The sequence below is a fragment of the Erinaceus europaeus genome, chromosome 1 (assembly GCF_950295315.1).
Source record: "Erinaceus europaeus chromosome 1, mEriEur2.1, whole genome shotgun sequence".
Classification (NCBI taxonomy): domain Eukaryota; kingdom Metazoa; phylum Chordata; class Mammalia; order Eulipotyphla; family Erinaceidae; genus Erinaceus; species Erinaceus europaeus.
The window spans coordinates 117,800,585-117,813,158 of NC_080162.1; the positions used below are offsets into that span (position 1 = coordinate 117,800,585).

At 43.7% G+C, this 12,574-nt stretch overlaps 1 protein-coding gene across 5 annotated transcripts in view; it reads right to left on the minus strand.

The window, feature by feature from the left end:
* The window catches only part of CLTCL1 (clathrin heavy chain like 1), a 134,988-nt gene that overhangs the window by 74,413 nt on the left and 48,001 nt on the right, over window positions 1-12,574 (minus strand). For all 5 annotated transcript variants that reach the window (XM_060195272.1, XM_060195280.1, XM_060195261.1 and 2 more), the window contains 4 exons: window positions 8,916-9,041; window positions 7,860-8,002; window positions 5,386-5,620; window positions 2,972-3,094 (listed from right to left, as the gene is read on the minus strand). In XM_060195272.1, the coding sequence (XP_060051255.1) occupies window positions 2,972-3,094; window positions 5,386-5,620; window positions 7,860-8,002; window positions 8,916-9,041 (627 nt within the window). The remainder of the gene's footprint in view (window positions 1-2,971; window positions 3,095-5,385; window positions 5,621-7,859; window positions 8,003-8,915; window positions 9,042-12,574) is intronic.

A 12,574-nucleotide genomic window follows, 5' to 3' on the forward strand; every position in this document is an offset into this window, starting at 1 on the left:
AAAAGTAACAATAAGGGCAACAAAATGAAAAGAGTGGATTCGTAGTGCAGGCACTGAACCCCAGCAATAACCCTGGAGACAAAACAAACAAACAAAAACAAACAAACAAGAAAAACCAGGAGGTCAGGTGGTAGCGCAGAGGGTTAAGCGAACATGGCGCAAAGCCCAAGGACCAGTGGAAGGATCCCAGTTCAAGCCCCCAGCTCCCTACCTGCGGGGGGGGGGGGTCGCTTCATGCATGGTGACACAGTTCTACAGGTGTCTATCTTTTTCTCCTCCTCTCTGTCTCCCCTCATCTCTCGATTTCTCTGTCCTATTCAACAACAACAGCAATGACAATAACAATAATAACAACAACAAGGGTAACAACAAGGGCAACAAAGTGAAAAAAAAATGGCCTCCAGGAGCAGTGGATTCGTAGTGTAGGCACTGAGCCCCAGCAATAACCCTGGAGGCAAAAAAAAAAAAAGCTTCAAAAAAAAAAAAGGAATCTCAGGACAAAGATGCAAAGATGTCATCAAAGAATACTTCAAATAAAATAAATCTACAAATAAAAATGAGCTCTTAAATTTAAAAAAGATTCAATATAGGTTTGGTTTTTTTAATTTTTTTATATTTATTTTCTCTTTTGTTGCCCTTGTTGTTTATTGTTGTAGTTATTATTGCTGTTGTTGTCATCGCTGTTGGATAGGACAGACAGAAATGGAGAGAGGAGGGGAAGACAGAGAGAGGAAAAGAAAGACAGACACCTGCAGACCTGCTTCACCACTTGTGAAGCGACTCCCCTGCAGGTGGGGAGCTGGGGGCTCAAACCGGGGTCCTTAAGCTTCGCACCATGTGTGCTTAACCCACTGCACCACCGCCTGACTCCCATAATATAGGTTTTTATACTCCAAAAGCTCTTTCTTTCTCTTTCTTTCTTTCTTTCTTTCTTTCTTTCTTTCTTTCTTTCTTTCTTTCTCTCTCTCTCTCTCTTTTCTTTTCTTTTTTCTTTTTTACCAAAGCACTGCTCAGATCTGGCTTATGGGAGTGTGGGAGATTGAACCTAGGGCTTTGGAGCCTCAGGCATGAGAGTCTCTTTGCAAAACTATCTACCCCTGCCCTAAAATTTTTCCAAAATAAAAAGTCTGCTAAAGAAAAATGGCATGAGAATGAGGTAGAAAAGGTAAAATTCAGCAGAAATTAAGGTAAAATCCAATCCTTTTAATTTTATTTTAATCCTTTTATTTTATTTTACCAGAGCACTGCTCAGTCCTGGCTTATGGTGGTACAGGTGATTGAATCTGGGGCCCTGAAGACTCAGATACGAAAATCTTATGCTATCTCCCCAGCTCCTAGCCCTTGATTTTAAGCAAATTCACTCACTGAACTGGCAACATGTACAATGGAGGTTGGCTCTTTAACTGATTAGCTCAGGACTGAATCCACTTGTTGGACTAGGGTTGTGTTTCCATGGTGGCCAACCCATTCCAAAACAGTGTATACAGCAGCCTATGGAGCGAGTGCTGAGAAAAGAACTACTGCCTAAGGTTTGAGAGGCTACAGGAAGGCCTCTGAGTGACCAAGTCTGGAGTCTGCGCTTAGGAAGGACCCTTAGTCCTGCTGTACCACCCTAGCTTTAAGGAGGTGTTGAAATGTCAGAAGAGGATAAGGGCTTTCTGTCAAAGGGAAAATAATTAACTGACTAGTCAATTAATCTGCAGAGTTGGGGCCTCATGCATGTATGATTTTACCACTCTGGGTCAGTCCTTCATTCAGATGTGGTGCTAGGGCTCAAGTGTGCATTACAAAGCATGTGTCTTACCCATTGCACACTCTTTTTCTTTTCTTTTTTTTTAAAAGATTTTATTTATTTATGAGAAAGACAGGAGGAGAGAAAAACAACCAGACATCACTCTGGCACATGTGCTGCTGGGGATCGAACTCAGGACCTCATGCTTGAGAGTCCAAAGCTTTATCACTGTACTACCTCCCAAACCACCCCATTGCACTCTTTATTCAGGTCCAAGGTAACTTTTTAAAACACTTGAAATCTGTTAGTGGGGAGAAAAAAAGTTTCCTGCAAGCAGGTAATCCATCAATAGTTCTTTCATTAAGCTGAACATTCAAATCAAAACATAGCTCTAAGTTGGCTCAAACTTAGAAATCAAAATCATTTTCAGGAGGGCTAACTCAGGAGAAAAGAGACAACAGAAAATTTTATTTATTTATTTATTTATTTATTTTCCCTTTTGTTGCCCTTGTTGTTTTTTTATTGTTGTTGTTATTGATGTCGTCATTGTTGGATAGGACAGAGAGAAATGGAGAGAGGAGGGGAAGACAGAGAGGGGGAGAGAAAGATAGACACCTGCAGACCTGCTTCACCACCTGTAAAGTGACTCCCGGGCAGGTGGGGGACAACAGAAACTTTATGTGCCTGGATATATATGTATATAGTTGAATCAGATTTATTTATTTACTTATTCAATTATTTAATTTATTTTTACCAGAGCATTGCTCAGCTCTGGCTTATGGGGGATTAAACCTGGGACCTCAGTGCTGCAGGTATGAAAGCCTTTTTGCATAACCATTATACTGTTTCCCCATCCTTAAATAAGGTTTAGATAAGAAAATAGGGGAGTCGGGCTGTAGTGCAACGGGTTAAGTGCAGGTGGCACAAAGCGCAAGGACTGGCCTTAAAATCCCAGTTCGAGCCCTGGCTCCCTACCTTCAGGGGAGTCGCTTCACAGGTGGTGAAGCAGGTCTGCAGGTGTCTATCCTTCTCTCCCCCTCTCTGTCTTACCCCATCTCTCTCCATTTCTCTCTGTTCTATCCAACAACAACGACAACAATAATAACTACAACAATAAAACAACAAGGGCAACAAAAGGGAATAAATTTAAAAAAATAGGAAAATGGAACAAATCACTTGAATCACAAAGTGTTTAGAGACTAAAATATAGCCATGTACACACACATTCCTGTGCCTCACCTGGTCAATCAGCTGTCTCCTGGATGGGTTGGTTTCCTCAAGCACATAAGCCCAGAGCCCTGGATCCTTTCTGCGTACTAGGTAGCGGGCCTCACTTCTGAAGAGAGAATTCTCATTGCAGACCTGAAATGAGTACAGTCATGCATGTAATGCTAGTCAACAGAAGTAACTTGGGGGGGGGCATCCCCCAGTTAGTTCCTTTTATTCCTCACTCTTGTTTGAAAAAGAAATTGAACTCCAACAAGATACAGAAAAACAAAACTTTAAAGGGTTAAAATAGTCCTTAGAGGAACATGTGATCTTAGAGGTTCATATCTCAGATTACAATTTATAGAGGTTGTGCCACAGCTCTTTTCTATGTCAACTTATCAGTCTAAAGCAGCACTGCCCAGCAAACTTTCTAAAACAATGAAATGTGTGAGATTTGCATTGTTCTGTGTGGCCACTACTCACCACAGAAGAAGACTACTGAACACTAATAATATGTTGTTGTGAAAGAGGAACTAAGAATATATATTTTTTTCTGTCAGTGAGACTTCACTGCTTTGGGTTAATCTTTATAGACAGACAGGGAGGGAGAGGCAAAAATACCATAGCACCAAAGTTTCTCTCAGTGTGGTGGGGGCCAGGCTTGAACTTGGGTCATGCACATGCAGACCCAGGCACCTTCCCAGGTGAGCTATCTGCTGGACCAGAGGAACTAAGTTATTAGTGATAATTAATTTAAATTTAAATACTTGTGGGAGTCGGGTGGTAGCGCAGCAGGTTAAGTGCACGTGGTGCAAAGCGCAAGGGCCGGCATAAGGATCCCGGTTCAAGCCCCCGGCTCCCCACCTGCAGGGGCGTTGCTTCACAGGCGGTGAAGCAGATCTGCAGGTGTCTGTCTTTCTCTCCCCCTTTGTCTTCCCCTCCTCTCTCCATTTCTCTCTGTCCTATCTAATAATGACATCGATAGCAATAACAATAACTACAACAACAATAAAAAAAAACCAAGGGCAACAAAAGAGAAAATACATAAATTTTTAAAAAATTTTTTAAAGTATTCATTAAAAATAAATAAATAAATGCTTACTTGTAGCCGGCTCTAAGCCATCTCTAAAACATCAAATAGATTAGAACGAGGGTCAGCAAAAATAGTTCACTTAGTGTGCTGCTTCAACTTTGCTTTGTTTGCTTTGCTTTGCTTTGTATGACCCAGGTTTAAGCTGGGCCCCCACCACACTGAAGGAAAATTCATTGCCAGCCATGGTGCTCCCATGTGACACCAGGACCCAAACCTAAAACCTAATATATAGCAGGGCATATTTTCTACCAGATGAGCCTATTTCCTGGCATTTGAACTCCACTTAAATAAAAAAGTGGTACATAAAGTCAAAAGATGGCTGATGGTAGCAAAATAATTAAAGTCCTAGCTTCATACAAACCGGCTCCCCTAGACTACCAGGTGAGAGGCTATGTCCATCTAGCCACTCCTATGATCAATGTCCAAAGTTAGAGGATAAGATACTAGTAAACTAGGGCCGGGTGGTGGTGCATCTGGTTGAGCACACGTGTTACAATGCATAAGGACCTGGGTTCCAGCCCCCGGTTCTCACCTGCAGGGGGAAAGCTTTTTTATTGTGGTGAAGCAGGTCTGCAGGTGTCTGTCTCTTTCTCTCTCTATCTCTCCTCCTCCTCTCAATTTATGGCTGTCTCTATCCAATAAATAAATAAAGATAATAAAAAAATTAAAAACTGGCAAACTGTTCCTGATCTTTGGCTCTGCATACTTGATAACTCTAACAAAGTCCACCCTTAGTTGCCGAGTTCCTACCACATTGTCAGATGCTCTCAGGTGACAAAATGACTAAATAAGAGCTTATAGCCAAACAAGTATTAGATACACCATGTGAGATTTCTAGAATTTTAAGCTAACAAATCAATTAAATGCATGCAGCCCCAAGCCAAGGCAGAGGTAAACAGAAGTCCTGGGGATTGTGCCCAGGAAAATCCAACAAGAGCTTGGTGGCTGGGACAAGGTAGCATATGAAGGAAGCTGCCCTAAGAAGGGCACAGAGTAGACAGACCAGAGGGAGGAGGTCAGGATGCTGTGGAGGGAGGCTGGCAGTCCAGGAAGTAGCTCCTGGGCTAGGCTAAGAGGTCTACGTTTGCTCTTAGGACACTAGTAACATTGAGGAATATAAGCAGACTACTACTACTATCAGATTAGGCACCATGCATGCCAACAGGGCAAGAACAAGTCAGAAACAAAGTGTAAGAATATAGAGAAAACCAAGTTACAAAAATGCACCTCATGACCCAGCACTGAGAAATCCATAGAAAGCCATCATCCATCTTCACAGGGCAAAAAGCTGAAGGCCTGCCCCCATAAAGTCATAAAGGCTCCTGGGTAACTAAGTATTTCTGCTGCCCACCTTGATGAGCTCAAGGTCACACTGTCCTCGCTCATAAGCCACACAGGCCAGATGTGGGTCCCGCTTTTCACAGTAGCGTCCGACCACTAGACTATCATAGTGAGTGTTCTCTCTCAGGAAGTGTTCAGGGCTGCTGTTGCTGTCGATGTAGATTTTGGCAAGTGCATTGTGAGTAGCAGGCTCTTCACAGCCTTCATGACTTCGTGCCTCCAGCCAGGGTAGCAGCAGCTTTAGTCTTTGAAAGAAAAAAAAAAAGTGAGGCTAGCAGGCGACTCACATTACCATTTATGAGGGCCCTGGTTGAAGCCAGAGACAATACATGGGAGTACTTGCAAGGAAGCCTGATTAGTGGTGGAGCAGTGCTGCAGTATCTTTCATTCTCTCTCTCCCCTTTCCTTCTCTTTCTCTGTCCTACCCAACAACGATGACAGCAGTAACAACAATGATAATAATAACAACAACAACAATGATAAGCAACAAGGGCAACAAAAGGGAAAAATAGCCTCCAGGATCCCCAGCAATAACCCTGGAGGCAATAATAATAATAATAATAATAATAAATAAAATAAGCAATTAACAATAAATTAAAATGGCTTCCTGAAGCAATAGAATCATGCCCTAAATACAATCCTGTTGCAAGAAGAAAAGAAGTAAGGGAAAAAACAAAATGAAAGTTGCAAACCTCCAAGCTAGCACTCAGGAAAAAAAATGCATCTAGACAGCATAATGGTTATGCAAAGAGATTCTCATGCCAAGTACAATTCCCCATATCATCATAAGCCATAACTGACCAGTGTTCTGGTAAAAAAAAGAAAGAAAGAAAGAAAGGAAGGAAGGAAGGAAGGAAGGAAGGAAGGAAGGAAGGAAGACAGAAAGAAAGAAAGAAAGAAAAAAAGAAAGAAAGGAAGGAAGGAAGGAAGGAAGGAAGGAAGGAAGGAAGGAAGGAAGGAAAGAAAAGGGAAATATGGAGGTCGAGCAGTAGCGCATCGGGTTAAGCGCAAGTGGCACAAAGCGCAAGGACCAGCATAAGGATCCTGGTTCGAGCCCCCGGCTCCCCACCTGCAGGGGAGTCGCTTCACAGGTGGTGAAGCAGGTCTGCAGGTGTCTTATCTTTCTCTCCCCCTCTCTGTCTTCCTGTCTTCTCTCCATTTCTCTCTGTCCTATCCAACAACAACAAAGACAACAATACCCTGGAGGCAAAAAATAAAATTAATTAATTAATTAAAAAATATATATCCCAGGACTGGACCTAGTAGAGTCCATGTCATTCTGGGTGTGAGCTCTGGCATCACACAGGAACATCATAAACAGTACCAGGGAAGCTCCATGGATGGTAGAGCAGTGATGTGATGTCTCTCCTCACCTCTCACAATAAATAGATAGATAAATAAATAAATAATAGATTGGGCCTGAGAGGCTGCATATAAAAATAAATAATTCATGGTCCAGGAGGTGGCACAGTAGATAAAGCATTAGACTATCAAGCATGAGGTCCCAAGTTCAAACCCTGACAGCACATGTACTAGAGTGATGTCTGGTTCTTTCTCTTTCCTCCTATTCCTCTCATTAATAAATAAGTAAAATACATTAAAATAATAATAATAATAAATAATTCCATTACCTTCAGGCTGCTCCAGAGACCAAGTCAGACTTGATTTCCAATCTGATTTCAATTATTAAACTTTTCTCAAAGGAATCAAGAACAAATAACTCACTATTACATCTAAGATTTGTTATAGGCAGGAGAAATCCATCTGTAATTTGTTTTTATCAGAGCACTGTCCAGCTCTGGCTTCTGATAGTGCAGGGAACTAAACCTGGAACCTTAGTCTCAGGTATCAAAGTCTTTTTAGCACAACCACTATGGTATCTCCCCAATCCTAAAAATCAGTCCAATATATAACAAACACTAGACTACAGAGTTAAGAAAAGATACCAGGGGTCGGGCGGTGGCGCAGTGGGTTAAGCGCATGTTGCGCAAAGCGCAGGGACCGGCGTAAGGATCCTGGTTCGAGCCACCGGCCCCCCACCTGCAGGGGAGTCGCTTCACAAGTTGTGAAGCAGGTCTGCAGGTGTCTATCTTTCTCTCCCCTTCTCTGTCTTCCCCTCCTCTCTCCATTTCTCTCTGTCCTATCCAACAACGAATTGCGTCAACAAGGGCAATAATAATAGCCACAACGAAGCTACAACAAGGGCAACAAAAGGGGGAAAAAATGGCCTCCAGGAGCGGTGGATTCATGGTGCAGGCACCGAGCCCAGCAATAACCCTGGAGGAGGGAAAAAAAAAAAAAAAGAAAAGATACCAAGGGAGATGGATGGTGGTACAATGAGTTGAGTGCACATGTTATCATGTGTGAGGACCTGAGATCAAGCTCCCCACCCCCAATTGTGTACCCACTATTAATACAAAACATGGAAAAATAAACAGAGATCAAAATTTAAAAAAGAAAAGATATGAAGTTAGGATACTTTACCTGTTCCTTTTTTCTACTTCAGCCACCAGTTCATCTGTTGAGAACTGTCCTCTTACTACCATGATTAAGTTTTTAATTACTTCCTCAGAGCAATCCACATCAAGCAATCCTCCAATCACAGCTGGAATTCTGCTTGGATTAACCTAGAATGGCCAAGGTGACATCAGTGCTACAGACACAGATTATTGCCATGAGTCCTCAAGGCTTGGATGTACGACTATCTGACAAGGTTCTTAAAAAATAATAATAAGTTGTGCCTCCTGCACCATCTCCCAAATTCATAGATTAAATCCCCGAACCCCAACACAAGTGTCTTTGAAAATGGGGTCTTGAAAGAAGTGAGGTTGGGAATCGGGTGGTAGCACAGTGAGTTAAGCGCAGGTGGTGCAAAGCACAAGGACCAGTGTAAGGATCCTGGTTCCACCTGCAAGGGAGTCACTTCGCAAGTGGTGAAGCAGGTCTACAGGTGTCTATCTTTCTCTCCTCCTCTCTGTCTTCCCCTCCACTCCATTTCTCTCTGTCCTATGCAACAACAACGACATCAATAACAACAACAGTAACTACAAAAATAAAAAACAAGGTCAACAAGAAAGGGAATAAATAAATACTTAAAAAAAAAAAAAAAGAAATGTGAGGTCAAGTGAGGTCTTCATGATGGGGCCCTAATCTGATAAGAATGATATTCTTACCAGAGGAAGAGACACCAGAGGCAGACATGCACATAATAAAGGCCATCTGCAGACATAGGAAGAAGGTGGTTGTCTGTGATACAAGCTGATCTCAGAATGAATCAAGGTAGAGGTAGAGGGTAGAGGGTCTGAACCTTGACTTTGGACTTCTTACCTCTGAAAGTGTAAAAAACAAATGTCTATTGTTTAAGCTGTTTGTGGTATTGTTATAGCAGCCCCTGCAAACTAAGATACCACACTTCTAAGAGATGGTCCCAGATATGTTCAGGGGTCAGAGGTAAGCCTTTCAGGTATGTAACAGTACCACCAATCACAGTAAAAAGGCAAGCAGGTGTATGGGAAGTAGTAATGACAGTCCTAGTAGTACCTTCTGAACATAGATTTCAATATACTTCTGTAGGTTGTTTCGGTATAAATATAGGACAAGGTCATGGACAAAGTCAAAGCGATCACACACAATGATGAGAGGAAGCTGATCTGTGAGCTTGGCCTCCTGTGTGTAGAAAGCACAGAACAAGTCAAGCATTAGTTAACCTTGGCATAAGAATAGCATTGCCTCTGCAGCTAAATAACCCTGCAAGACACATGAGATGAGACTTTGATCTAGTTATTTATCATTTCAAACACACAAATGCATGCATATACCTTTTCTACCAGGGCTTTGTTGTAGCTTAATATCTACATGATTCCATTGTTCCTGGTGGTCTCTTTTTTCCTCCCACTTTCCAGAGAAATGCAAAGAGGGCAGGAGACACATCAGTGTTTTTTGCACAACTTGTGAAGTTTCTCTTTTGCACAGTGCTCCCATATGGTTGCTAGGGGTTCGAACCTGGGTCTTCATGTATGATAAAGTGGTGTTCAACTAGTGAGTTATTACCTGGTCTTATAGTTACTACTACTTTTTTTCTTTCTTTTTTAAAAATTTATTTTATTTTTGAGAGTGATACAGAGAAAGAGAGAGAGAAACACCAGAGCACTGCCCAGCTCTTGCTTATGGTGGTGTGGGGATTGAACCTGGGACTTTGGAGCCTCAGGCATGATAGTGTCTTTGCATAACCATTATGCTATCTACCCCCCACCCAGTTATCTACTATTTTAAGCTACTTAAAAACCATACGGCCTCTTCGACCTTCTACGACTCCATTACTATTGGAACTATTCAGCTCATCGCCTCCCAGTGCCTCATGGAATAATGAGGTCCTGCCTAGCCCGAATCACCCAGCTGTTACGTTGGAGACTTTAATAGTCATCACCAAGACTGGGGATATTCCTCCACTCGTGCTGACGGCTCTATCTTAGCCGACTGGGCTTCAGCAAATGACCTCTCCCTATTATACGATCCCAAACAGCCAGGCTCTTTTCACAGTGCTAGATGGAATAAAGACTCGTCACCTGACTTGTGCTGGATTAGCACAGTCAATGGCCAAGCCTTTCCCGCTACGAGACAAGTTCTCAAGATCTTCCTGCACAGTTATCACCGCCCAGCTATCATCCACATTGGTCTCCAGCTCCCACTGATTCTGTGCTCGGAGAAACTAAGATGGAACTTTCGGAAAGCAAACTGGCGTCTGTTCAGTGATCTTACCAACAAATCTGTTCCTGCAATTCCAATTAACTCTATCCCCTGTGAAGATTCCTACAGGCGCTTCCGCCAAGCCATCTTCAAAGCAGCTTCCCAAGCCATTCCTCGTGGGAGACGTGCTAACTATACGCCTTGTCTTGATGCTGAATGCGAGCAACTACTAAAGCAGTATGATGAGTCGGGCGACCCAGATGTGGCCGACCATCTCATTGCCTCCCTGGATGCAGCACACCAAGCCCGCTGGCAACAACTCACGGAAAGTCTGAACTTCACCCACTCAAGTAGGAAGGCCTGGAAGCTTCTTCATAGTCTGGGTGCCGGTAGCCAACCCTCTCCCATCTCCCATCCTCCCGTATCTCCAAACTCAGTGGCCAGTCACCTAACTCAAGTTGGACGTGCTAAGATCGACCCAGTCTGGAAAAGAGAAATTTCCCATGAGTGGTCATCCCACTTCCGTTTATCTTGTCCATCTCCAAAACTCTCTCCCTTTACACTGTCTGAACTGGAAGACGCTTTGAAGAGGGTTAAACCGGGAACGGCTGCTGGCTATGATAACATCACCCCAGAATCTCATTCTTAACTTGGGCCCCGCGGCAAAGAAGTGGCTCACTACATTCCTGTCCCACATCTTGGAATCCAAATCTATGCCCAAAATATGGCATCGTGCGAAGATAATAGCAGTTTTGAAACCAAAGAAAGACCCAACACTGGCCGCCAGCTATAGACCAATTTCTCTCCTCTCCGTGTGTTACAAACTCCTTGAGAGGCTGCTTCTGTCACGAATTTCTCCTCTTACAGAGAAATTCCTATCACCCGCCCAAGCTGGTTTCCGCCCAGGAAGATCTACCTGCAAACAAGTCCTGGCCCTCTCAACTTACATTGAAAATGGATTCCAGAAGAATTTAAAGACGGGTGCTGTCTTTGTTGATCTCACAGCAGCCTATGACACGGTCTGGCACCGTGGTCTCCTAGTCAAGATCTCAAGATGCCTGCCTCCATGGGTGGCCAACACTATACCGTTTCTTCTCCAAAACAGAAGATTCCGGGTGCATCTGGGTGGCAAGTCTAGCAGATGGAGACTTGTCTCAAGTGGCCTCCCCCAGGGCTCTGTTCTGGCTCCTACGCTATTTAATATTTACATCAATGACCTCCCAGAAACTTCTTCAAGGAAGTTCATCTACGCCGATGACATCTGCTGTGCAACTCAGGCATCCAACTTTGACATCCTCAAGGAAACACTCACCAAAGACATGTCTCTGATATCTGATTACTGTAAAAAATGGCGACTAGTACCTAGCACTGCAAAAACGGTATCATCTGTTTTCCATCTACACCATGCCTCGGCCTCGCGTGAGCTTAATGTGCAGCTTGGCGATACGAGAATCCGGCATGAAGCCCAGCCAGTCTATCTTGGCGTTACTCTCGATCGCACTCTGTCATTTCACGAACATCTCATAAAAACTGCAGCAAAGGTGGGCGCGAGGAATAACATCATTGCAAGACTGGCCAGCTCCTCATGGGGCACAAGCGCTTCCATACTATGATCATCATCTCTGGCATTATGCTATTCCACTGCAGAATACTGTGCCCCAGTATGGTTCCGTACCCCCCATGTCCACTTGGTCGATTCCAAATTATATTCCTCCATGAGGATAATTTCTGGAACCATCCATTCCACCCCGGTTCCATGGCTGCCAGTTCTTAGCAACATCGCCCCGCCAGATATTCGTCGGGATGCGGCATCATCTAAGTTCATTTCCCACGTCTACGCTCGACCGGACCTGCCAATATACGCGGATATCTTCGCCCACCCTGTCCAACGCTTGACGTCTCGTCATCCAATCTGGTTCCCTACGCCTACACTGAACTTCTCTGTTCCAGACTCTTGGAAACAGAGTTGGCAGTCAGCTGAGGTAAAGAACAAACACCTCATCACAGACCCCTGCAAGCATCAACCCGGCTTTGACCTAGCACGTTATGATTGGGCTCTCCTCAATCACTATCGAACAGGCCACGGCCGGTGCGCCGCTATGTTCCATCGCTGGGGAGCCAGAGACGACCCGAACTGCCCCTGCGGCTACAGACAGACTATGACCCACATAGTCAACGACTGCCACCTCTCCAGATTCAAAGGAGGTCTCGAAACTTTACATCAAGCTCAACCTGACGCTGTTGACTGGCTACAGAAGAAGGGGAAATGCTAGAAGAAGAAGAGGAAGAAGCTACTTAATAAAAAAAATTGGGGGGTGGGGGAGATAGCATAATGGTTATGCAAAGAGACTCTCATGCCTGAGGCCCCAAAGTCCCAGGTTCAATCCCCCATACCACCATAAGCAAGAGCTGAGCAGTGCTCTGATGTTTCTCTGTCTCTTTCTCTTCATCTCTCTCAAAAATAAAATAAATAAAATAAAAAAAATTAACTGGGGGGCTTAATGGTTCATAGT